Source organism: Mustela lutreola, chromosome X (assembly GCF_030435805.1).
Source record: "Mustela lutreola isolate mMusLut2 chromosome X, mMusLut2.pri, whole genome shotgun sequence".
In the NCBI taxonomy this organism is placed as follows: Eukaryota; Metazoa; Chordata; class Mammalia; order Carnivora; family Mustelidae; genus Mustela; species Mustela lutreola.
Window position 1 is genome coordinate 38,687,743 of NC_081308.1, and position 26,644 is coordinate 38,714,386.

A 26,644-nucleotide genomic window follows, 5' to 3' on the forward strand; every position below is an offset into this window, starting at 1 on the left:
TTGATGTAATGATCCAAATTGCCATTTCACATTTGCCTTCAAAATGGGGAGACCTCTAATTAGTGAACCAGCTGGATCCATCACCATGAAGGTTAAGATCAAGGTCAAGATTTAATAGCATTAGTTTTATTCTGTCCCAAAGTCACAAATACAAATTTAACCCTGCTGGCTTTCTAAAGAAACGTGTGAAAGCTATATCCTAGAGAGTGTACAAAACCATCATCTCTACGGAAAAGTAATTCGCAGGTTGACTATACGAGCAGTGGGGTGCACTGTCATCTCCGGTAAACCAAGACAGCATGGTGTCAAGGTTGCCATAGAAACTGAGTCGCCAACCCAGGGTAGCATTGTGGTGCCTAATGTGGGCATAGCATTATGCCAGCTCCATGATTATCCTCATAGTGCCCAGGGATATTATTGGACCTGGAACACTAGACTGTCAATGAATGGCACAGAAACCATCGTTGGTGAATTCTTTTTCCTCCTGGTCTTTCATTATTGGATACTTACTCTTTTCTGAGAAAAGTGAAGAGGTTGAAAAAGAGATGACCTCTATTTCATCCCATAGTGCCTAAGGAAGCCAGAATACAACAGATCTTACACTCATTTGATAAGCTACTTTCTGGAGCTAAAAATCAAATTTCCTGAGCCCCCATCACCCTTGTCTATTGATTTCAAAAAATGTCCTCCCCATGCATTCTAGAAAAACCCCATCTCCCTCTTTTTCTGGACACCTCCCCCAACATGCTCTATAGGGGATGCATTATAGTAGAATATTTAGTAGGAAAATGCAATGCTCACACAGCCACAATTTTGAAGATACTGTCTTTTTATTTCACAACATGGGAATAACTCAAATTTTGAGTCTCAAAGACCAAAATAGAGTCGAGCCAAATGTTCAGAAGATGAGCCAGGCCACCATTTTGGCAGCAAGCTTCACATGGACAAGTGGATGGTAGACAATGATGCCTGCAACATGGCTAAAGCTATAGCACACCCACAAATAGATTCATACTTGGTTGTCTAATTTGCATGCATGAGTATAGTGCGTTCTCCATGCCACTAGCACATATATGCCTTTTTCAAAGTCAGTGCAGGATCCTTATCTGTGCAGGTCTTTAAAAGTCCCTTACAAAATTTTACCATAATTTAACTGCAAGAGCCTTCAGGTGGCAACTTTTGTATGCCACTTTTACTTCTTGAAAGTCATTGCTGAATAATAATGACCGCTATCAGGAGTTCCAACATCACATATGAGAATCCATTTGTTAGTTAGTTTAATGTCAGTTAGCTGGCTGTGAGTGAGCCTGGCTACACGTCTCCAACCTGCTTGGTGCCTGGATTTTGCCATCGGTCACCTTTAGCAGCGATGGCAACCTTAGATCAAAGGACAGGATCAAAACTAAACCGAACCAACCCAGATGGTATCGCAGAAAGAGTTGGACTCTCCTGCTTTCCAGAATGAATGCTTCCCTAAGATACACCAAACTGTGACAGCTTGACCCACTCGGGCATGGGGAAGGGGGCAGGGGAGAGGGGGCGCCACTTTCCCACTAAGGCAGGAATTGTTGGAAACCCAAACAACTTTCAGCGCCAAGGGGGCAAATGCCTGAATCTGAAAAGGAACCAAAAGAAATTATACCAGGGAAAGGAGACAGGGATGGAAGACCAGTTCCCAGAGCATCTCTCTCTGTCAACAAGCACTGAAAGTCTTTATTACTAGAATATGTGGAATCCCGTGGGAATCGCTGTATCTTTTTTTTCTTTCTTTCTTTCCCTTAACTCTTTTCTTGCCAGTCCTTCCCTGGCCTGTTGAACTGGCTCGGTGAGGGAGAAGTGGTCCCATCCAGAAGCCACTCAGTAGGAGGTCTCAAGAGCTGCACTCCTCACAGTGACAGGAGAGGATATACCGGTAGGTGGCCGTGAGCCGCATGCCTCCCGAACAGCGCAGGCGCAGTGCCTTCAACTTGGAGGTCTGAGGCCGGCAGCAGTGACAGGAGGAGCGGAAAGGCTGCTTGAGGACAGTGCTGAAGGACACCAAGGGCTCAGAGCGTGACGCCTGGCTGCAGTGCCCCTCGCATCTGGCCAGAAGCACCATCTGGGGAGAGAAGAGACAAGGTTACCCTGTGGGGAGACCAAAACCTCAATCAGGTCCCACGGCACCCTAACACTCTTTGCTGACTTCCGGTGGTTTAGACCAGTGGTTCTCAACCCTGGTTGCACCTTAGAATGACCTGGTAAACTTAGTTTTAAAGCGTCGACACCCCGGGGGTGCCTGGGTGGCTCAGTGGATTGAGCCACACTCTTGGTTTTGGCTCAGGTCATGTTCACAGGGTTGCAGGATTGATCCTTGCCTCAGGGTCTATGTTCAGTGGGGAGGCTGCTTGAGATTCTCTCTTCTTCTCCCTCTGCCCCACCCCCTGCTCATTGTCTCTCTCTCTCTCTCACTCTCCCTTTCTCTCAAATATATAAATTAAAAAAATAATAAAGCTTGGGCTGAAGTAAGAGAGGCTGTGTTTTCTTTATAGTGGCTTTTAATGTGGCTATAGTGAACAGACTTCTTTAAGAATCGGATGCAAATTACCAAGGTTATCCCCAGAACAATGGACATAGGCAAACACTCAGTGTTTGCCTCCAGCTTTAGGGGGGTGGAGCAGAGGCTCATTTCTGTCTCCTATAAATACATCTGGGTTTCCTGGGAGTGGCAGTTATGGGTAGGGGAGGGGGGGCAGCTTGGTTATGAATTAAAAGGAGGCCATCAAAAAACATGAAATCTTGGGGCACCTGGGTGGCTCAGTCATTAAGTGTCTGCCTTCGGCTCAGGTCATGATCCCAGAGTCCTGAGATGAAACCCCATATTGGGCTCCCTGTTCAGTAGGGAGCCTGTTTCTCCCTCTCCCACTTCTCCTGCTTGTGTTTCCTCTCTCGTTCTCTCTCTCTCTTTCTCTCAATCAAATAAATAAATAAATAAATCTTTAAAAAAGAAAATACTTTTTAAAAAATGAAATCTTGCCATTTGCAACGATGTGGATGGAACTAGAGGGTATTACTCTAAGTGAAAGAAGACAGTCAAAGAAAGACAATTATCATACAATCTCACTGGTACCAGGAATTTGAGAAACAAGACAGAGGATCATAGGGGAAGGGAGGGGAAAATGAAACAAGATGAAACCAGACAGGGAGACAAACCATAAGAGACTCTTAATCTCAGGAAACTGAGGGTTGCTGGAGGGGAGGGGTGGGAGGGATGGGGTGGCTGGGTGATGGACCCTAGGGAGGGTATGTGCTATGGTGAGCGGTATGAATTGTGTAAGACTGATGAATCCCAGACCTATACCCGTGAAACAAATAACACATGATATGTTAATTAAAATAATAAGAATTAAAAGAAGGAAGTGGTCTACTCATCTTTCTTAAAGGAAGACAAGATGACTTCTGGTCATTATAGGTTATTAACGTCATTATCAAAGATGATGTTGGGATGAATCCAAAGATAGGATATGAGATACCAGGAGGAACCATCAAGGTTTGGTGAAGTTGGAGTAAGACCTACTGATTTATGTTCTCTGAAAGATCACAGAGGTAGAGAGAAAATGTCAACTAGGAACTGTTTTGAATTTGTCAAGTCTTCAGTGCTATCCTGCCCACTCTTTTGTGGACAGGCAAAACAGACATGATCTGAAATAGATCTCTCTTTTTGGGAGATTATGCCATAGATCAGTAGTACGTGGGCCAGTCCTCTGCGCCCACTCCATCCGTCTAATGAGAAGGAGCCCGAGGTCTTCCCCAGCCCCTTCTCGCTATACCTGCCGGTTTATGAGAAAAGCTCCCTCACAGCTCACTTCAAAGTACTGTTAAATGTGCCATCTCTAATGTGGGTCATCTCTTCCACAGATTAAGCAATATTCAGAGGTCACCTCTCCAAATGAAATCTTTAGAGATCCAGCTTCAGTCCGGATGAATATAGTGAACCTGTGTCAACACACTTAATTCCAAGAGGCACAGACATGGTGGTGTATCTCACCGGAATGACACACACGCAAGTGACCCGGATGTAGACCTGGAATGACCTGGCAGTTGGCACAGCCCTTAAAGTGACTGAATCAGCGACGCTGGGCCATTTGTAGAAGGAGTGATTTCACTAAGCGTTTTCAGGGTCTCAATCTCCACCTTCAGCTCATTCACTGAAGACTCTGGGGCTACCTCCAATGGGTTCCTCTATCTCAGGAGCTGGACTTTGGGGCAAAGAGAATGCACAGACATGTATATACAATAAACACATTCAGGGCACCTAGGTGGCTCAGTTGGTTAAGCCTCTGCTTTCAGCTCAGGTCATGATCTCAGGGTCCTGGGATCAAGTCCAGCATTGGGCTCTCTGCTCGGCCTGGAGCCTGCTTCCTCCTCTCTGCCTGCCTCTCTGCCTACTTGTCATCTCTCTCTGTCAAATAAATAAATAAACTCTAAAAAAACCCCACACAAACAAACCACATTCAGTGGCTGCCTGATGCCTTTGGACTCAAGTCCCAAATCCTGAATTGGTATTAAGATCCTCCATGACTTGGATTTCCAGTCTTACTTATAATTGTTCTCATTTTTGTCACCCACTCCCTTGCAACTGTTCTAGTTCTCATTACTCCCTATTCTAATCAAGCTCAATCACTTAGAAGTTATGGAACTTCCCGGAATTTCCCTGCCTCTTACCTTTGCTCATGTCTTTCCCCCTCTCAGGAATGCCCTTTCCTCCTAGCTCTGCTTAATTCCAACTATCCTCCATTGTCAAGTTCTTCTCCTCTAAGAAGAGACTGTGAGACAATTGTAGGACCTGTGGCATTCTCAACACACATGCAAATCTCCTCTCTGGGAGATTTCCAGGCTACAGATCCCGTCTCAAACCTGGAAGTGACATATAAATCTAGCTCTGATTTGTAAATGTGTGTTGGAGGGCTACAGCGGGGAGTTTGGGAGGGAAGATCTAGAAATGAGTGCCGTTAAGGAATGGAAGGGATAAATATCTGCTTTCCAGACTCGCTCTTGATATTCCATCCTTTAGCCCCTGTTTTACTCCCTCACCTGTTTTACAGATTTAATGAACATCTTCTCACCTCTTCCAGACCAAAGATTCTCAAACTCTAACATGCATGTAAATCTGTTGGGGAACTTGTTAAAATACAGATCATGTGTGGGTAGTTCTGGGTGATGCCAGAGCTGCATTTGTCACAAGACTCTGGTTGATGTCAGTACCGCTAACGCCCGCACATTGATTAGTAAGGCCTGTTCTGTTCAAGTCTGAGAGGCTCTACTCTAGGTTGATCACTAGGTAGGGATCATTTAGCAAATAATAATGGCAGCTGATATTTATTGAGTGCTTTCAACATTTAATCTCATTTAATCCTCATAACAATCTGATGCTAAAGGTCCTCTTTTAATCTGTACTATTATTACAGAAGAGGAAGCTGAGGTTTTAGAGAGTTGAACTAACCTGCTTAAACTCAAGTATCTGGTACAAGGCAAGGCTGGAATCAAACCCAGTTCTGCCTAAAGTCAAGCCCCGGGCCTGAATCCTTAGTATATCCTGCTTCCTGGTATGAAAATGTTTTCCTGAAGCATGAGCCAACTCACACCCTTCTTCAATCTACTTTGACTTACCTCTGGGAACCCTAAACATACCATAACCATAGAAATCTGACCTTTTCCTTATGAACTCCTTGGAATACATACATCATCACTACCTTGAAGCTTCTGCAGAGCTCAGTCTTGAAAGAGCCCTCCTGAATGATAACTCCTCCACTGTCAAGACCTACCCCAGGTGCCTCCCCCAGTGATCTGGACACTCCCAGAAACTCCTTGGATGGTACCACACAGTGTCTAACTCCTTAACCAAGTCATCAAACATTAGTTCACCTGCCAAAACCCAGTCTGTGGTCAACGTACGTTCCTCACGCTTGGGTGACCTGGTGGGGCCTTACTAACATGGGAAGGCTTCTCTGCATTTGGCCTTGTACTTAACTGCTCATAATGGACTTCTCACAGCTCAGGTGGGTGACAGATACCTGTTATCTGCTTTGGGTCCAGTTTAATTTTGCTCTCTTAGGTTTCCCCAAGCAAGTGGCCCGATGCCAAGAAGTTAGGCAACTTCTCCAGAAATCCCTTGGTATTCCCCCCACCTTAGAGTCACTGGCCTCCAGTGGGCTATGAAAGTCAGTTCCTCCTAGTACAGAGCCGCGGGGTTCAGAAAGATTGCTCAGGGATGGGCTCCTTCATGTTCTAATCTTTTTCCATGTGCAGAAGCTAAGAAAAATGAGAGGACCTTGGGTGATCATAAAAGAATGGTAATGATGTTGATATAGAACACGTATTGGGACATTTACTAGGCTCCAGGCTCTGTGCCAAGCCCATCATATGCAACCTGATTCTTAACAGCTATGTCAAAAGGTAAACTTTCCCCATTCACAGATGAAGACATGAAAAGGCAGAGGATGAGTCACCAGCCTGAGGTCCCTTCACCATCCAAAGGCGGGCCAAGATTCTGACCCGAGACAGCTTGATTCCTGAGCCCTCAGTCTTAACCATGACTGTCAGCCTCGATCCTCCTAAGTTGCCCAAGCTGGTCATGAGCAAGTTCCGGCTACTGTGAAGGTTAGAGCCAGCTGTGAGTCCTGGATGTTGACCAAAGATTAAACCTGGTGACCGCAGGCCGCTGCTCCCCCTGGTGACCTACCATACTTCTTAGGCAGTTATGTCTTCTGCTGCAATACACAGCTATCTTCTGAGTGAGAGAAAACCCAAACACAGATGGTTTTCATCACTCCTTGCTGAAAGATTCTTACCACTGCCAAAGCCACTTTCTTCCTCCGTCATGGGGGACTCCTACAAATTCCTGGCACAGGCCATGAATGACTAGCTGTCTCCGTGGGTATCAGAATAAAGACCCGGAACAAAGACTTGCGCACAGAACATCCTATCCTAGAATGGGAGTTTGGCCATTTTACTTCATTTAAAAGAGCAACGGTCTTTTGCCTTTTTCTCGGCAGTGAACACTATGTACCCCTTATCCCTCTGGCAGCACCCATTCCTTCCTTCCCCAGCACTCTCAATAAATGACCATTTAGCCCATCTCCAGGGCACCCGGGTCAACCCCCAAAAGGTCTGTGCCAGGCTCAGGGCATCAGCAAAATTGCACCAGAGGAATGAAGCAGCAAGGGGACAGATGGACTCTGGTCCGTCGGTCTGGTCACAACTCAAACCGACACAAAGCTTTTGTACATAGAACATTTCCGCTCCCTTTCTCTCCCATTTACTTACAGTCATTATGAGGGCAAAGACTTGGTCTTTTCCCCCCTATTTTTGCCAGCCACAGGGCCTGCACCTAGTAGGCATTCCATATAAATTCGTTCCTTAAAGGAAAAAGTGATCTCTCCCCAGTAGTTAATTGTGTTAGAAGTTCAATGTTCCTGACTCTTCTACCATACTATGAGCTTTGTCAGCAGCCCTAGGAGAGGCTCGGGCATCTTAGCACCTGCCACTTCAAATCCTCTGGGAAGTTCTCCAGGCTTTATCCCGTAAACTGTCCTCCGCCTTGGCCCTTTGGAGTTCAGATGACCCCAAACCCTGGTTCCATGTCCCTGCGGGACCACCATCTCCCTCCCCCGTTCCTTGCCCAACTCAGACTTCACAGGCCTGCCTTATTAGCTCCCTTTCCCAGCCCCTATCCCTGAAAGTCCTCCCTGGCTTACATCCAGAACTTGTCTCCTCCCCCTCTTCCTGCTTCCTCCATTCACCTGGGAAGGGAGGTCAAGGCAGCAAGCTCTGTTTCTCTTCTGCTGTTCTCTGCCTGCTCTTAACACCCAGCAGGATGGCTTACTTTTACTTTGCCCTTCAGCACGCGCCCCCCACGGCTGCCAGATCTCTGTTTAACAAGAACCGTGATGAGGTTCATTTTCCTAATCCTTTCAGGATCTACGGGATCCCAACCGTCATTGAGGTCTCCGTGGTGACTGAAATAGAAAGTGAGTCTGAGCACCTGTCCTGTTTACAGCTTCATCATCAAGATGATAATGTCACTCATTAATGTCTATTATATGACAGACGCCATGCTGAACACCTTACAGATATCATCACCAATACCCATAACCCCACCTTTAGATACACAGCATTCACCCCATTTTACAGAGGAATAAATGGAGGCACCAAAGACTGGTTTCACTTCTCCTGAAGTCACCCTTTGGGCACATCGTTTAGCTGCAGTGTGAAACCAGGTCTCTCTCACTTCGAAGTCTGAGATGCCTCAGTTGCCTTAAAGGTTCTCCAGACAGCTTGTTTTCATGAACCACTGGACTTTTGCCTGTTTGCTATACAACCTTTACTCACTCAGAACTTCAGGGAAGATTGTCAATGAACCTGCCACTCTGGGGATCTCTTGTACCCAGTCCTGGGAGGTGTCACTGCTGAAAACCATCGGGTGCAGCCTAATCTCCAGTCACATGACCTCCTTGGTGTACCGCTGTGGCCAATCGTTTCCGCCTGACTCCATCTCATCCCTCTCCCGAATTGCTAAGCCATGGGTGAAAGGCCCCTGGAACTCAAGGCTAGGGAGAGCAGACAGTCTCATGGGAGGCTCCCACAGAACAGTCACAAAAATTCCTATTTTCTAGAAACATTGTTGAGTAAAAATCATTATTTCCAGTGGATCCAAAGTTGAGGCTGGGCTTCCTAATAGTGGCTTCTGCACTCTACTGCATTCTGCTGGCATTTCTCCAAAATGAAGATCCAAGTAGTTGAAAGAGAAATGACTTGAGGCAAAGGTTGCCACTCCTGGACTAAATGAGCAATCATACTGAATACTGTTTTAGCATTCAGTTTTCCCCACCGGTAAAATGGGGCTGCTAATGCCTTCCAAGACAGGTTTGTCGGCAATGATTAGATCCTATATTATGAGATGCCTGACACATATTAGGCGTTCCCTCCCCTGAGCCTGGGTCACACTCTCCCGGACACCTGTCTTCCCAAGGCCAGACACTGGGTAAATGTAAGTCGGGAAACGTTAACCACAGACAGACAAATGTTAGGCATGTGTCTAGCAAACAACGACCTTTGAACATCATGTGGAGGGAAACTTTTTGCAGAGAGGAAAGATCGACCCTGGTCTCCTCATTGTAAAATCCCTTGTTGGCTGTCTCCTAGGCACGGACTAAATGTTTTATCTCAAGTCTGTAAAGAACAATTTCGTTAATGAGACCCATTAGAAAGAAGACCAGCCCGAGTCTGTGAGAGTCAAGAATTATAGATTATTTAAAAATGAAAAACAGTTTTTGTTCTTGGATACATAGAGAAAATCGAATCCAGAAAAGGTCTGGGTAGTTGAAATTCTGCCAGGCATCTTAAGGCCAAGAAAGAAAGGTTTATAATTATAAGCACCATTTACATAAAACTATTGCTATATTTGAGATCACTTGGGCTGTTTAAAAACAGATTGTTCCCATGAAATTATAAACGTTTCTGCTACTATCACAATTTTGTGCCATTTACCATGGCATTCTGGAAGGAACATACATGAGCAAAGGTAGACTAAAGTCTGTTTCTAGGAGTCGCGCTCATGCACCCTGAGTTTGCTGGGCTCGAGTTAACGACGTCTCTTCTCTGACCTGCCCTTAACTGGTGCGATCACTGCTAAGATGTTCTTCCAACATTTCACCAAATCTCTCTGGATTGTGTTTAGTTTTTAGAGATGTTCCCATTTCCTTATTCCTTCCTATCATCACCCTGCCATTTTCCTTAAAATAATTTTAATAACCCCTGCTTTTGTTAAAGAATCATGATTACGGAGAACAGCTCAACAGAGGGAGAAATCATACACAGAGTAAAAACCACCAAATACTAGTGCTATCTGTAGGGGGAGGGGAGGAGAAGCTAATAATTGCTCAAGCCCACAATATCTGAGCAATCACAGTTGTAAAAACATGTCCCGTCTTTTTCCCCCCTTCCCTTTCCTTTAGTGTTTTGTTTTGTTTTTTGTATTTTTTTGTTTTGCCTAAGAAGGGATTGCAGTCTTACAAAAATTTAAGTTTATCTCTTTACTCCTTTTTTTAGTTCCACAAGTACAAATAAGAGCCAGAAAGTTTTAAAATGGAAAGTCCCTGTTTTTTCCCACAGTCCTAGATCTTATTAATATAATGGTTAAAATGATTTAACTCAAATTCGGATTCCCCCAAACTAAAAACAAGCCATTATCACTGAGTTGTAATCAAAGAAGTGATGGAAATTTTCAAGGCAGACAGAAGTCATCATGTTTGTAAATGGAGGGTAGAGACATTAACTTATATGGTCTTAATTCTAGTGGCTGATATTACAAAAACTTCTTAATTATACCGGTAATTTAAAAAATACTTGCCGTCTGAGAATGCTTAAGTGGCTTTGGTCTCAGAACTAGAGTGAAAAATTTCTGAGGTTAGGCTAAACACATTCTTATTTACCAAATGTGGGCAAATTTCATTCATGTGACTGTTTGGGGGCAGTGACAGTCGTGAGATTCTCATTTTGAGTCTATCCTTCTGATACTATGGGCCTTCCTTCTGGGTGGTCCAGGTGGCCGGCCACTCTCAGCCTTTGAAGCATGGTATTCCTTCTCACGCCTTGTCCCAACACTGAGACATCCCTCGCATAGGTTGCCTGCCCAAAAAACATACAACCTACTCCAAACAAGAGCGATTTGGATAATCCCTGTAAAAATGGGAAATGATCCACTTGCCATGTATCTTTTGAAATCATTTTAACGTAAGCATGGCAGGTGGATAAAGGCTTGGACCACAAGGTCAGCGAGCAGCTATTCCATCAGGATTCTCTTTAAAGAGCCCCCCCCCTCACCCCAACAAGTACATTTTACTACTCAGTCGTATTTCTGGCATCTGCTTCCTCTTTACTGCTGGTGGATGTAGCAGGAGTCACGAGAACCTGTAGACACCACTTTTCTATCTCGATAAAGAACACTACTGCTGCTAAATTTCACAGCCAAGGAAGAAACACACCTGCCTCATCTTGTGTAGAGCAACAGTTGCATGATGAGAACCTTCCAGCCTTTCCTATTGACTTTGAGTAGCCTGAAAAGAGAGAAGCTGTCTGGGATTATGTACGTGGTCAGTCAGGCAGCTTTACTGACAAAGGTTCAAAGCCTGCTGGGAGACCCTGAGAGCAAGATTCTCCCTCAAGCCCCACAGGGCCAGCCGGAGAGCTCAGGTCTGGACGACGGTCATAGCTCTCCATCCCTTGACAAAGGAACGTGGGCTTCTCTCCTGTCTCTGTGAAGTAGCGCTAATGTTCGCAGACATCAGGATCTTACCTTTGAGCTACACTTGTACAATGGGTGACTGATAGAATCGACATAGTGATGCCTCATGCAGCGTAGAGGGTCCGAGTCCATCATGAAGGAGCTGTCCGTTTTGCTGTCCGTATCTCCCATTAGCGCCAGCAGGGAGAGCATAGAAAAGGATGCAGCTAGTACATGATTTCTCATTGTTGTAAGGAAAAACTTCGGAGAAGGGACAGCAGAGGGAGGCAGAGGACTAGGAATGGGAAATGCCTTCGCCTCCTAGGATCCAGTCCTTTTCGAGCAAAGGGCAGGATCCGGCTGAAGCTTTCTGGTTGTCATTGTCCTTTGTAGGCGCCCCCGAGTCTTGTCTTACTCTTTCCACTTGCAATCCATCATCGCGAGATCTGCTGCACAGCTGGAATGAAAACAGAAATTATTTTCCCCGGGGAACATTTACCCAGAAAAACGAATGGAGCCCAGGGGGTATGGAGTAGAATTTTTCCTCGTCATTTTGAATGACAGCGGTTGGTTTCTCGAGCGCCTTAGCATAGGCCATCGCCCATTCTAACCCGCTCCCTCCCCCAGAGCTTATTTGTAACCATTCGGAGGTGGACACCGTGGTTTAGTGGAAGCACATGTTGACTTTAATTGCCAGAGTCCATGTTTCGAGGAGCAAGAAGAGTTGGAACTCATGGTAAAGATTAGACATGTGGTTCTGCACAACTGAATTGGGTGGTCTCATCTTTATCCCTGGCAGTGGGGGAGGATCTATTCAGTTTCTCAATGATCTCTGGTGTCAACATCAGCTCACAGGGCCAGAAAACAGACAGGTCAGCACTAATGAACACAAGCCACATCCCACGGGAAAGAAGTATATTTTCCATTTCCAAGTCCATTACCCACCCACCCACCTAGTTTTCCACTAGGGCTCATCCTGCTCGAGGCTCATCCTGTTTTTGGTGTAAGCCCCGCGCCCCCCAGCATCAGTGGCAAATGGCATCTGAAATACACATTATGCTAACTGGCCTCCAGTGTGATTAAAGCAACACGTACGTATTCGCCAAAGAGTCACACATTCCGGCAGAGCCTTGTAGCCTGAGCACGCGGCCTAATCTGAAAAAGGAAGTGGTGGTTAGAGCAAAGACTTACCAGTAAAATGGGATCAGGGCCTATCAGTTTCCTGGAAATCTGCTTTGTTCTTTTAACCATATGCATCTTGGACAAAGCAGAGAGCGCTGTGTATCACCTCACCAACCCTCTTAAGCCTGGCCAACGTGGGTGCTTTTTATCACACCAGAAGACAAAGTGTCACAAATATTTTCAAACATTTAGGACAACTGGGGAGACCTGTCATTGCATCCCAAACAAAAGGAAGATAATAAATAAAGCTTCAGAAAAAACTTTTGAAAGTATTTCAGGTGAGAGTTTATTTGTTCTGTTCATTGTACAACATTTTTTTTTTAACTTCCTACTCATGGACGGTCCAAATAAACAGGGCAAAGTATTAATAAGATCAAGATTAGAAGTTCAAGTCCAGGAGTGCCTGGGTGGCTCAGTCAATTAAGCGTCTAACTTCAGCTAAGGTCCTGATCTCAGGGTCCTGGGATAAAGCTCCGAGTCCGGCTCCCTGCTCTGCTGGGAGCCTGGTTCTCCCTCTCCCTCTGCAGATCCCCCTACTTGTGCTCCTGCACACTCTCTCTCTCAAATAAATAAATTCTTTTAAAAAATTAAAAATAGGGGTGGCTGAGTGGCTCAGTTGGTTAAGCATCTGCCTTCCACTCAGGTCATGATCCCAGGGTCCTGGGTTGAAGCCCTGAGTCAGGCTCCCTGCTCGGCGGGGAGTCGGCTTCTCCCTCTCCCTCTACATACCCTGCCCCTCTCAAACAAATATAATCTTCAAAAGAAGAAGGAGGAGGAGGAGGAGAAGTTCAAGTCCATATAAGTCAATTAGTTTGGTTCCAATAGAATGGCCCCAGACCCACTTAACCTTAGTTAGCTTTCTTGCGAGTGTGGGGCAGGGGATCCTAGACTGAAAATGGAGTGTGGCAAAGGGCTGTATCAGACAAGAGCATCCCTGGCAATGGCAAAATCTCAGCTCATATGTGTCAGAGAAATCCTATAAATTGCAGGACCAGCAGGGACCAGTAAAGAGGAAACCCACTTGGGCTTTAAGCCCTGCCCTTGAGTAACTGGGAGACCTTGCACACGGCATTTAAACAAGTGTGGCCCCAGTTTCCTCATCTATAGAAGAAGAGAATTGGAAAAGATGGAGTCTGTAGTGCCCTCTTGCCCTAAAATGACACTGCCTGGTACTTAGGGATCCAGTCACCACCATCTCCATAGGCAGAAGATAATCCTGAAGTTAAGAGCGTATTTTCATACAACTCTGCGCCACTTTCCCTCGTGAACATGCTAATTGCAACATCTCATTGAAATTGATCAAACATGAGCTAAAGCTCCAAACTGGCAAGAGATGCCAAAGAGTATTTTTTGTTTTCTCTTCAGCTGCACATCACACTGAAACTCACCAAGATTTCAACTCAAAGAGCCAGAGCTTTCTTGGATTCAATGTTCAGAGGCTGCCGTATTACTGACCATTTCCTGAGTTTCAATATGACTATGTTATCCCAAGTGGTTATCTGACTCTTTGAAGCCTTAATTAGTCTCAGAAAAGGAATTTATTAGATTTCTTCTTTCACCACTCCAGTCTATCGATATTTCCCCCAGGAGTCAATGGCAAAGGGATGAAGGGAAAAGTAGACATTCCAGTCCTGGCCCTCCCTCTCCCCTTCAGAGCCATGGCCAGGAGGTCTGGTTAAATGAAAGAAGCAAATGAAAAGAAAACATACAGCTTGATGGCAAAAATAAGCAACAACAATCAATAACAAGACCCTATATACGTGAATGTTTAGACCCAGATAGTCCACCTGTGAGAATTATCCTACATGTGTGATCACAGTAGCATGTGGTTAATCGGTTTGACATTGGTCATCACAGCATAAAATTGGAAACCGCACAAAATACCCATCTCTATTACACAACACTCATACCCTGGAATACTATGCAACTATATAAAGAAGGGTGCAGAAACTCTACTGATGTGTGTTATACCAGGAAGGGTAAGAACATATATTTGTGTTCATTGATATTTACACAGATAAGCTCTGGAAGGATATTCGAGAAGCTATACAATTAGTTATGGACAAGTATGAGAGAAAGACTTTCATTGTATACATACATTTGAATTCATAAATTTCTGAATTTGTGAATGTATTACCTATCTAAAACTTCTTTTAAAAAATATGTACTTTCTGGGATGCCTAGGTGGCTCAATCGGTTAAGCATTGGCTTTCGGCTCAGGTCATGATCCTGGGGTCCTCGGATCAAGTCTCGTGTCAGGCTCCTTGCTCAGCGGGGAGCCTGCTTCTCCCTCTGCCTGCTGCTCCCTGCCCCCGGCCCCCATTTGTGCATTGTGTGCTCTCTCTCTCTCTCTCTCTGAAAAAAAATAAATAGAATCTTTAAAAAAAATTATACTTTCTCTTTCCAAACTTGGCTTAAAAATACTAATTAAATTAATGGATGTTGAACGTTGGTGCCAGTTTGAGTATTTTAGTAATATTATATTTTTATTTCTTACAAATTTTGGAAGACATGCTAGTTACTCTTTTCTCAGTCTTCCTAGTAGATCATTTAATTCTTAAGCAGTACTGCCACCTAGTAGCGACATCTTGAATTGCAAGCACAGTTGAATTTTTTTTTTTCTTGAAAGGTGAATAAAACTTTTGCAGACAAGTATTGTGAAGCGAATAATGATAGACAGTTAATGTCACACAAAATATAACTTTATTATCTGATTTTCTCTTTAAAGATTATAAGCTGAACCCAGAAGTAGTAATAAAGATAAAGTAGAAAAACATGACAGAGAAAATGCTGCTTGACTGCTAATAAGAAATACACTTTTCAGGTCAACACGCTCACAAAGCATGGTACTTTTTGTTCAGTTTTTATATTAAACTCTGAAATAAGAATTCAAGCAATGATGTAAACAGACCATAGAACTCACTGAACTCTCAAAACATAAAGGTAAAATTCTTGCCACTTAACTTTGGGATTTTCACCCAAAGTGTTCACATCATATGAAGAAATAAGCATAATGCTTGAAAACCGAGTGGCGTGAAGTCAGATTCATCTGAACTTGGTGTTGGTGGGGTGTGCCCGGATGAGAAGTGCACAGTGCTGAGGGCAACACTCACAAAGAGGAGAATCAAAATGAAGGAAATTTCCATCACTTGAGATTCAATTTATGACAGACTAGGGGTATCGTCTTGTCTTGTCAGAGCTTCGGTCATGTTCCTCAAAATTAAATTAATTCCCATTTGCTTTCTTTTTTTTTTTTTTTAAAGCCATGGATCATAAAAACCAAGCACTGCCCATCAAGACTTAGAACCTCGGCCCAGCCAGTGATGGTCTGACTGAGAAAGCAACTCACTTGCTGAACTTGGGAGCTCTGGGGCTGCTCCGTGCTCTGGGTACAGCCTCTGAGACATGGACTTGGCGGATGTACAGAGCCCACATTCTCATAGCTCCGATGTGGAGCCTCTGCCGGCAGGAGAGGCACGTAGGCTGGCGTGCCCGACTTTGGAGCTACCCTCCAAACGATACCAGTGGAAAAGAACAACTGGTGCCCAGATTTCCCCACCTGTCATCCTCAGGGAAATAATATAGCAGAGCTCACAGCGGGCCCAGCCTCCTGGGTGAGAGATGGTGTTGTGTCCACAGAGCAGCTCACTCTTGGGCTGACCTTCTGCCTGGCAGAGGGTAAAGTGCTGGTTTCACGCAAGTTATTCCAGCAACAGGCTAAGACCAGGGGCATGTGCCAAGAATGGCCTTATTCTTGCCCCGCTTGCCAGGCAAGGGAGGGTGGAGCTTCGGTATCCGGATTCCCACCCTGGGCTGTTTTCAGTATTAATACATGCACGTAATGCCTCCCATGGCTTCTTTCTACAGATATTTATTGAACACATATTCCATAAGCATTTACTAAGTGTCTCCTTTTGCTCTAGCAGATAACAGGTAAGGGTCAGGGGGGAAAAAATAGGTCCTGTTCTAGTGCCTTCTTCCAGCTCACCGCATCTACAAGCAAAGAGTCTTGGCCTGTTGTTTCCTGGGTGACTTTTTTTGGACCCAAGGATAAACTCCCTCACCACCTAATTCATATCCAGCATGCAATGAATCATTTCTAAGAAGATCAATTTCAGCAGATAAAATATCATGACTTTGGAATGGTGTCAGCGTCACAGACAAGAGTGATTTGATATTTACTCTCATTTCAGACAATCATATCAGGCATGAGTCAGGTAGAGAGGGTAGAACCAAGAGCCCCTCTCCAAGGAATCACCAAAAATAAAAATCAAAGTTTTAAGTGTGGAAGAAAGCTCGCCACTAGATAACGCTTCACACGAGGCTTAGAAAAGAAAGAATTCTAGGTCTAATCAGAGAGTGTGAAGTTGCTAAGTAGCCCCTTCTCAGGAACTCAAAGAATTCCTATTGGATCTAGTCAGCTAGATGCCTTGGAGAATAAGTCAGATGCCTCTTCCCAAGGCACTTAATTTATAAACTGTAAACAGCATGTTGGATTTTATGAAGCATCCCATGTGCTCAACGAATTGTTTTTGATATTATTCTTCTCTGGCTGCACATCAGTGGCAGCCCAGTACCTAAGCCTGGTCTGACCTGGAGGCAGCAATACCAAGGCTGGGCAGCCACAAGGTCACTGGAGAGACTATGGCTCCTGCTCCTGTCAGCTCACAGTGTCCATTCTCCAATCAGAGGTGGCCATGCCTGCCCCGCAGTGCCACCTAAGCAGGGAGAGAGGGTGACATCTTTGCAATTCAACAGCAGTCCTCCAGTCTACAGGGCTCTGTGCTCCCCCAGCCTGCATTACTAGCCAAGCATGGTCAGACTCAGCAGTGGTGGAGATGGAGGAAGAAAAGCGATGGGGATTGGGGGTGGGGGTGGGGGGAAGGAAGCAAGAGGGCAGGAGAAATACAGCCAGGAGAGAAGCACTAAATTACAACCCCAAAGTAAATAAGGGTACAAAAAAGAAGAACTGCGAAGAGAAGTAATTTCTGAGAATGGGCCAATGTCAATGGCTCCTCCTGTGTGTGTGTCCTTGGATTAAATAGTTTTACTGTCTTGGGAGGGACCGGTGTGGGAGGACTTGACCTTGAGACTTGACTGAAACTTCAAATCTTGATTTTCGGGACATCCAGAAGAACCTCTCATTGTTATTCAACCTCTCCCTTACCTACAGCTTTGACCTCTTCTTCCCCAAACCCATGTCCAACCCATGCTAAGTGTCACGTGTTCCAGTGTTTTGCACTCATTGGTCAGAAATATTAGATAATTATTATATTGCATTCGGAAACCTGAAGAACATTTTACTGTTGCCTGCTCTACTGGAAGGACGGCTGATCTGAGCCTCAAGCTCTGAGTCCTACCCTTCCCATCATTGGCTATGCCATCTTAAGCAAGTCCCTTGCCTTCTCTGGGACTCTTTTTTCCCATCTACAAAATGAACAGATTGGTCCAGATGCTTGTGTGGTTCTCCCCATTCCTGACACTCTCTAGCTCTATCCTACCTTCTCAAAGGGCGGCGCCTGCTTTGGGGCTTCATTTTCCCTGAAGCAATACTACAGAAAGGGTTCCTTTCTTCCTCAGGAAGTTAATGACTGCAGAAAAGTCCAAACAAATCATCATGTGGTGCCTGAAGCAAAACCGAAGGTCAAGCCATAGCAATCTGCCCTTTTGATGAAGCCATATTGGTGGCCTGAAATAAAAAGAGCCCTTAATAACCAATTGACTCAGTGCCTGAATGTACCAAATATAGTTATAAATTAAGAATATGCTGTTGAGGGGCGCCTGGGTGGCTCAGTTGGTTAAGCCTCTGCCTTCAGCTCAGGTCATGATCCGGGTCCTGGGATCAAGTCCCGAGTCCGGCTCTCAGCTCAGCAGGGAGCCTGCTTCCTCCTCTCTCTCTGCCTGCCTCTCTGCCTATTTGTGATCTCTCTCTCTCTGTCAAATGAATAAATAAGATCTTAAAAAAAAAAAAAAAGAATATGCTGTTGATAATAAGGAGTGGCTGGCGAAGATATTTACACAGTCCCTGTGACTCTTAGAACTGTCTTAAAACATATAGTGTTTCTTTCCAGTCTTCACCACTTGGGGAGAGGACAAAAGCTAATAGTGAGCAGTCATGGTAGAATTAGACACCTTTCTTTTGATGATAGTGATATAAGTGGAATTTAGCCCTCCTGAATCTTCCCTGTGAGTGACCTTAATTCTAAACCGAGTTTGAGCCACAGATCCTCATCCCCTAGCGGGGCCATCGGTAACACTCTGGTTCAGGATAGAAGAGGAAGATTGGTTAGAAGAGTTGTCTCCTCTGCAGGTGCAGAATAGATAAGGTCCCAGTGGTCAAGAGCAAGGCACTCGCTTACAAACTTACAACCTTACAGATGTTTCTGTAAAACATCTACAGAACCTTTGTGCTAAGGGAGGTACATTCCAGAAGCCCTAGGTGGGGACTTGGGTCTATCAGAGTTGCCTCTTGGTTATGGTTATGGCTCTTGGATCTAGTGCTGGGCTTCTATGGGGTTCTATAATCTCTAAGGAAAGACTCACTCATGGTTGTTCCTCATGGAACAGAGTTCCAAAGAGTTCCTCATGGTTGACCAACTGACTTTTAGAGTACAAAACCTTGCATAAATTGGAAGTGATGAAGTCTGATTACCCATGTGCCGAAAAGCATGAGTCGGTTCAAGTCTTTTCCTCTGGGGCTTTGGATTATTTCTGTAAGCCTACCATTCCACTATGAGCTGTGACTGATATGGTGATGAGCTGTCAGAAAATGCTTAGCGGTGGTCTTTCTGCAGTGCCACAAATCAAGGACAACCCTTTCCATTTTTCCATCAACAGGGAATGAAAACAGGGTGATGGGAAGCCATAGGGGAAGTAACGGAGAAGAAGGAAGAAGGATGTGCTTATGTTCAAAATCTGCCACTGCCCTTCCAGTGCATTCAAATGGCCCCATTTCAGAAAGGGAAGGTTCCCTTCATTTTACGCAGTCTTTCCCGAGAAGGCGGTCTCACATCACAGATGAGACATACTTCTACCACTTTCCTTTGGAAAGGAAGCAGGGGAGTTTTGAGATACCCACTCAGCCCAGACACTCAGTCCGCCCTCCCACCCCTGCCAAAGCAAGAATGCATTCTCTCCCTGTGGAAAAGGAAAGGTAGCCAGGTGTTCTGGAGACCCTGTTGCTGAAGCCACTTGATATTTTCTCTGCCCCTGGACTGCTGGCTCTGCTATGGCCTTAGGAGAAGAGAGGTGACTAGTGTCAGTTCAGGGAACAGGCTTCCTCTCACCCTGGGGCCAAATGAGTATGTTGGCTTTCCTTCAAAGTGTCCAGCAAAGTGTTTCCAAAGCTGCATTTGAATATCCTCAGCCGCAGCAGCATTTTGGAATGGTGGGTAGTGATCTCACCTAACAGCTGTAGGGCCCTTAGTTAGAAATGGGGCATAAACAATGGGACCGACTCAGCCTCTATTCAATTCATCTTTTCTGCCCAACTGTGGAAGTTGAATACTGAATTCAAACCCATTGCAATCCAGAAGACTTGGGGATTCAGACTTCTGTCAAAGGGGCGCTGCTAAAATAAAATCATGTAGAAATACGTTTTTCTGTATTGCTCATAATTCTGAATGTATTGGGCTGTTGGTCTCCTGTCTGCATTTCTGCTTCGCTTAAACTCCGCACACCACGGCTACATCGTTGGGTTGCTGGTTCTCCTCTCACCATTCCATTCTGCTGCCCTTAGACTTCAAACCTCAAAACAATAATTTAAATCCTGAAAAGGACGAATTTCCCATCCTCTGGAGGAAAAAATCACAGAAATGCATCAAATCCTGAACCATCACCTTGTGTTTAAAAAAGAAATTGGACTTTGATTCTTCACGTCCATTTTAGGCATGTAGATGCCTACATTTTACTTGGAGCAGAGGACAGGGGGATGCTTTTTTCCTGGAGGAGTTGACCTCCTTTTCTAATGCCAAGTAAAGACGGCAACTTCAGGGTTCAAATCCTCCTCCCTGGGAGAGAGCAGGTGAAATGAAGGGAAGCTTCCCTTCCTAAAAGTGGGCTATTTGAAAATTTGTGACAGCAGATTTAGAACCTCAAAAATAGTCCTTCCTTCTTCTCTTTTGTCATTTCTCCCGTGACCTATTTGTATTCCCTGTTGATGGCAGAATGGAAGGGGACTCCCTGTTTAGAGCTATTGTTGGTTTGGGACACTGCAGAAAGGTTATCCCTGAGCATTTTTTGACAGCTCATCAACTTTCTTGAATGTATTAATCTGTTGCCCTTTCATTTTTTAGAGGATATTGCAACCGGTTGGACCACAAATTAAAAGGAGAAGCTGGGATTGAGCCAGGCCTTGGAAGAGAGAAAATGGTCTGAAAAATTCTTAGCTTTTGGTAGAAACAAAGAAAAAAAAAAAGAAAAAAGAAACATACATCAGTGGCAAATCTAATAGAACCAAGTTTAAAGCTACTAGTCAACGTTCAAGTGCAGATCTTGACATGAGGGTGAAAAGGACCTCCAACTGGATGAATTCCTGAGTATAAGCACTGGGGCTATATTGTGGACTGAAGTTGCCCATTCTTTGAATTTTCTGAGTCAGCATTGTCTCCAACAAAAAAGCACTTGTTCTAGACCATGAACCCCATCCAGGGTGTTAACGTTCTGACCATTGAGAATGGGTCTAGGGGGGTGTGACTTCTCAGCCTTGTAGGCTCAGCCGTCAGACTCTGGGACCCTCTGATGGAGAGGACAGTAAGCAAGACTGTCCCAAGCAAACTCTCGCCAGACACGCGGGAAGAAAGCTTTGCAGATGTGAGGACAGCTGGCGGCACACAGAATACCATCGGCCCAGTCTCCCTCAACAACTCGAATCTGTGGGTGTCTGAATGTGCAGCACGCAAACCTGCACCGCCGAGCCGGTGCCCCCTTTTCCTACCAGCCTCTCCCCGCCCCCCGCCCCCCGCACACACACACACACACACACACACGGGGGTCGCGGAAGGATTCCCCATCCTTTGCGGCCGCAGTGCTCAGACACACAAGTTCATGGTTGCTGATCCGACGGGTGAGGAGTGGGTGCTACCGGCTGGAACCTTGCCACTGGCAGGGGCAGACAGGAAAATAGGAATGCTCTTAATGTCCTCCCAAAGAAAACCTTTGACGGACAAAAGAGTGGTTGTATTTTTACCCTCTCTCTTCATGCTGCCAGGCGTCTTTAAATAGATCCTCTAGCCTAGGGACTTGTATGGAATAATTCATATTAAAACCCAAGAAGTGGCAGAGGGGAGTTGGTTCTTTTCTTCTCTTTCTTTCCTTTCTCCACTCCCCCCCACCGCCCGCCCCCGCCCTTGTCAAGTGAACAGGAAAAGACTCATTTTAATTCAGCTGTGTTAAATTTCTCCTTCTGGGTCTTTTAATGAACTTTAGCTAATTCGGAAAAGACGACGAAAACCCCCAGGAGAAGAAAAGGGATAGGAAGCGGCATTGTAGATGGCTCTTTGATACCTTTTGGTCCCAAGGACATGAGCGGCATCTTTTAATGATGCCGCACAGAGCGGGTGACCCCAGGCTCTTAAATGGGAAGGTCTGACGGAGAAGTCCCGTGCCTTCCATTAGCAACTCCTAAACCAATGGGCTGTTCTGCTGTTGAGAGAAAGAAAAAAAGGGAAGAAAAAGTCTTCCCCAGTTTTCTAGTCCCACTCATTTGTACTTGGGCTCTGGCTAGGATCCGTTTTCTCCCGTCTCCCTGTCTCCCCAAATGGGTTTTCAAAAGACCTTCAGGCCCCAGTTAGCCAAATTCAAAACCCTGCCTGTCCTTCTCTTTCCTTGGGAAGGGAAGGATGTGGGAAGGATGGAGAAAGGGGGCGGAGCAGGGCCTGAAGATCCGGGGAGCTTTGCAGCAAGCCACTTGTCTCTCCCCTGAAACAGAGAATAACCACATTTCTCTTAATGTAGGCCGAAGGGCATCCAGGCGTTCCCAGAGCTCTGCTACCCCCAGCCCTGCGCCAGAGATGCGCGGGTCACTGTGATGGTATGCTCTTGTCCCTGCCAACCCGGGTCACCCCAGCCCTGCCCTGAAGGGCAGCCGAGCCATGTGGCTGCTCCTCTCTGTGAGTGGGTTCAGGCTCAGGGCTCCAGAAAGCCCCCCGATCCTCTCAGCCCCAGCAGAGCTGCTGCCAAGAATGACATCCTGAGATTACTATGAAGATGGGGAGACCTCACGGGCCACTCTCCCCGGATGGAGCGGGACCCAGGCTGTCTGGAAAACAGGCAAAGCAAAGAGCAAGCGAGCAAGCTCATAATGGAAGGAGCTCAGGCGCGGGGGGGGGGGGGGGGGGAGTGGGAGTGGTGGAAAGCCAAAGAAAATAAAAGCCACATGCCACCCAGGAAGATTCCAGGGCGGGCGGGAAGGAGGTGGCGGAGTAAGGACTTGCCGGGAGCGAGTACCCAGACATGGCACTGCCAGTCTCACTGGATTCTTTTCTGAATTAGATTATGCGAAAGAAAGCGGGGAAATATATAGCCGGCCAGCTGTTCAAAGGCTTACAACCTTGCTTTTATTGTCCGGGTAAGTTGGTGAGGTGGGGCATCAGAGGAATTCCAAACATACCATCCCAGACAAATTTTAATATGTTCCCCAGTGTCATACACGAAGAGGAAATGACAGCTGATCACAGCCAAGGCAGGCCACAGCGATCTGGGCCCTGGAGCTCACCCACCCTCCCTTGGCCCAGCTACCAGCCCGCCCTAGTACTTCTATCTGTCCACCTGCCTCCCCATCCCTTCTGCCCTTACTGGCCCTGCTGGGTTTGGGGAGTGGTGGGGGCTGGACAAAGTAGCAGGAGCTGACGTGCATGGGAAGAGGTGAGGTCGGCCTTCAAGGCCGCTGGCCAAGAAGCCGAGGCTGGCTAGGGTGAGTCAGGCACCCCAGGGAGTCAGAGGCATTTTAATCCAACCACGGGGGATTATCTGCTGATAAGGGCTGAATCAAGGACTCTGGTGATGCTGTCTTCAGGCCTCCCCCCTCTCACCGCCCCCAGTAACCTACCCAAGCCAGAAAACACAAGACTGCGTTATTTGAAAGCAACCCTGTGTATGGCTCTGATGGGGACCTGGGTTTTAGGGAACGACTTCCGGCATCTTCTTCCCAAGGGCCCCTTGAATTCAGGCCAGACTCAGAGGTCACTGGTTTGGATCCTGGGGACGGTTCAAGTAAGTGGTGGGAGCCAGTGATAGCATCTTGCTCTGTGCATGTTTCTAATTCAGTGATTCATCCAGTGGCCCTGATGTCAGTTGCTGAGTGTAGGTGACTCACAGCCATCCCTGATAGAGATAGCACGTGGTCCTTTCCCAAGTGTGCTCAAGGGAGCAGAGAAAGGATAAACTGCCCTTTTTCCAGGCTTCCTCTACCCAGGAGGGAAAGATCCGGACTATGCTAGCTGTGAGTGATGTGTACCCAAGATTCGGTGATAAAGGCCTCAGGGGAACCCCTTCATCACAAATGGAAAGAAAACCCACTGATAAGCGACAGTCATTGCAAATAAATCGGGGTCTCAGCAGATACTTGAAATGGGCCTTTGTAACAAGGCAGTCATTGACCCGTTTAGCCATTGGCAAAGTTCATGTCAGTCCCCAAATCTGACTGGAAATAGCATACAGACTGAAAACTGGGCCTTGGGACAATGCCTCAGTCACCTTCGCATCCAGCAGGACTAGCATCATTTCTTAAAAGGATGATGGCATGAATAATTCACCAGTAAGAATAATCACACTTGAATTGTGAGTCCTTCAAGTACAGTAGAAATTGCTGGCCACCATCGGTGGCTAGGATGCTGAGAAATTCACATTTTTCAAGGGCCCAGGAAAATAAATGAGTTGGAAATTGTTAAATGTATTGAAAAATGATTTATTTTCCCCTTGACAGCGTCATTGGAACTCGAATTAAGATTGAAAACTCCACAGGCATATTTCCATCTGGGGGATGTCAGCTGTTTGGTACACAGTGGGTCAAGAAGACCTCCACCAAGTTCCCCCTTTACCTGAACCAAATATATCTTAAAGCAAATGATGCAAAACTTGGCGTTCTGGGTTCAGACACTCTCGTAAAATGATCTGAGTAACAGTACCAGAATATTGCTTTGACTCAGCCCACTGCTTTGTTAACAGTAGAAGTTTTTAAAGAAAAAAAAAAGTCATTGCATAGCAATAGAATCCATAGTATCTTTTCGGGCTTTCTCAAATCGTGAATATCCCAGGGCTGTAAATTAACTCGTTCAAAAGCTGGGTTTTCACTCAACAATGCCCGTTAGGCTAGTTATTAAAGGAGATCAGGAAGGTTCCCCCGTAAGCCACGTTCCCGCTCCACAGTGAAATCTGGTCAAGAAGACCCTCAAGTTTAATTTCGGAAGCCAGACCGTTGAGAAGAAAATGGGCAGATATTTGCATTTGGTCTAAAGGCACCCTTGAGAAGCATTCTGCAGCTCCCCAACCCCCCATTCGGTTGACACCCACAGCCCAGACTGCATTTTAGACATCTCTACGTTTTCAAACGCACCGGGGATTTAATATCCTGTGTAGGAGCAATTTGCCGATGCCAGGTCCTTGTCATTAAAATACACTATTATTAGAAATGAGACATTTCGCAGCATCCATATCTGTTATCAATGACAATTACAAAGGACAGAAAGTGGGACTCCCGCCTTGCCAAAGTGCTTCCTTTCCTGCACCTGAATCTCGGTGGAGAAGGGAGTCAACTCTTCCATGCAGGTTTATCTGGGTTTCTGAATTACAATGAGCCTCAGTTACAGGGCGTTCTGAGTCATTAACATTCTGTACACAAACTTCCCGTCCCCCAAGAAAGAGTTTTGCCCAGGCCTCCTACAGCCCAATTGTTAAAGAGAGAACTTGCATTCAGGAGCTTGAAAGAACCCCCACCTCCCCCACCCTGCCCGAATATTCCTCAGGTGTTCGTAGGAGTCATTCCTGCAGGTCCCCATCTCTGCGCCGGTGGGAGCATCCTTTCTCGGTCACCGTTTGGACAGTGTGGCAGTAAGGCCAAGGCAAACAGCATGCATTTCCTCGGACTTTTTGCCCAATCAAAATCCTATAGTAAACCCATCCTCCTCTCTCCCCAGTGCTCCTGCCTGCGTCTATGGAAGTGAAGTCCTTGCACATTGGAAGGAGAGTGCAAAGGAACAGGATTCCTGCAAAGCATGATACAGAAAGCTAGAAATAAATGTTGCCTATTGTTTGAAGTCATTCTAAGCACTCCGGCGGAGCCCTGGCAGGAGATCAGCAGCATACAGAAGTAGTAATAAAAGTAAACAGTGCGCTTTTAAACTCTCAGGCTTGCCCGCGTTCATAGTGCCCCCATTGTAACAGGGATGGGGGCAGTGGGGAAGAAACTGGGGCTTCGGGGGAATCCATGTCGTCCAATGCTGCTTCCCAGTCTCTTTTCACCGGGTCAAATAGAAGAACCATTACAAAGTTATATTGAACTACGCAGAGAGTTTGAAAATGAAATCCCTTTCGGTCAAACCCAAAGGGATTTTCCAGCCTCTCCGTGAGGCTCCCCTGCTCTGTCACAGACTTCAAAGACCCGTTCGTTTAAAAAAAAAAAAAGAAAGAAAGAAAGAAACCCACAAAGCTAGCACGCTACCGATTAATGCAAATTCAATTAATGCAAATTTAAGTGGTATTTAAAGGTTGTCTCTTTGTCTGAGAGGAGGATGAAATGCTCGGTTTGGAAAGAAGTAATTTCCTAGGCAAGCCGTCAGCGCTTGTTTTCCTGCTTACCTTTGGGGGGAAACGCAGGGCTCCTTTCTTCTCAGACTTTTCTGAGAGCTAGAAAGAGGTCCTGTTACTTCCAAATGCTTTTGTTCTTCTGTCCCTCTGTCACATGGCTTGCCTTTTATATTTGCAACACACAAAAGTTAGGACTGTTGTTTAAGCGACACAGGGAGAGAGAGAGAGAGGGAGAGGGAGAGGGAGAGAGAGAGAGAGAATGTCAAATGGAAAAGTGCCATTGCAGTCATATATCAATCAGGCGTGCGGCCGCAGCAGCGCTCTAGCAAATGGGAATGCCAGGGAAATGTGAGGCGCTCCTTATCGGGGACTCAGCCACTGCCCACCGCTCGGCTCCCTTCCATGGAGCATCTTACGATGGGAACAGCATAGAGGAGCAAGGGCAAGGGCAAGGAAGTT

The 26,644-nt window shown here is 45.9% G+C and overlaps 1 protein-coding gene across 2 annotated transcripts; it reads right to left on the minus strand.

Annotated features, from left to right (window-relative positions):
* Positions 1 to 811: 811 nt before the first annotated feature.
* Positions 812 to 26,510, minus strand: NDP (norrin cystine knot growth factor NDP). Of its 2 annotated transcripts, none has more exons than XM_059158317.1 (3): positions 26,237 to 26,510; positions 11,333 to 11,717; positions 812 to 2,098 (listed from the first exon to the last, which is right to left on the minus strand). In XM_059158317.1, exons 2-3 carry the CDS (start codon positions 11,504 to 11,506, stop codon positions 1,871 to 1,873), a joined length of 402 nt encoding a protein of 133 aa, XP_059014300.1. In that variant the 5' UTR covers positions 11,507 to 11,717; positions 26,237 to 26,510; the 3' UTR covers positions 812 to 1,870. The 2 variants fall into 2 exon arrangements, with proteins under 2 accessions (XP_059014300.1, XP_059014301.1); XM_059158318.1 differs by lacking the exon at positions 26,237 to 26,510 and adding an exon at positions 12,356 to 12,417.
* Between the last annotated feature and the right edge of the window lie 134 nt (positions 26,511 to 26,644).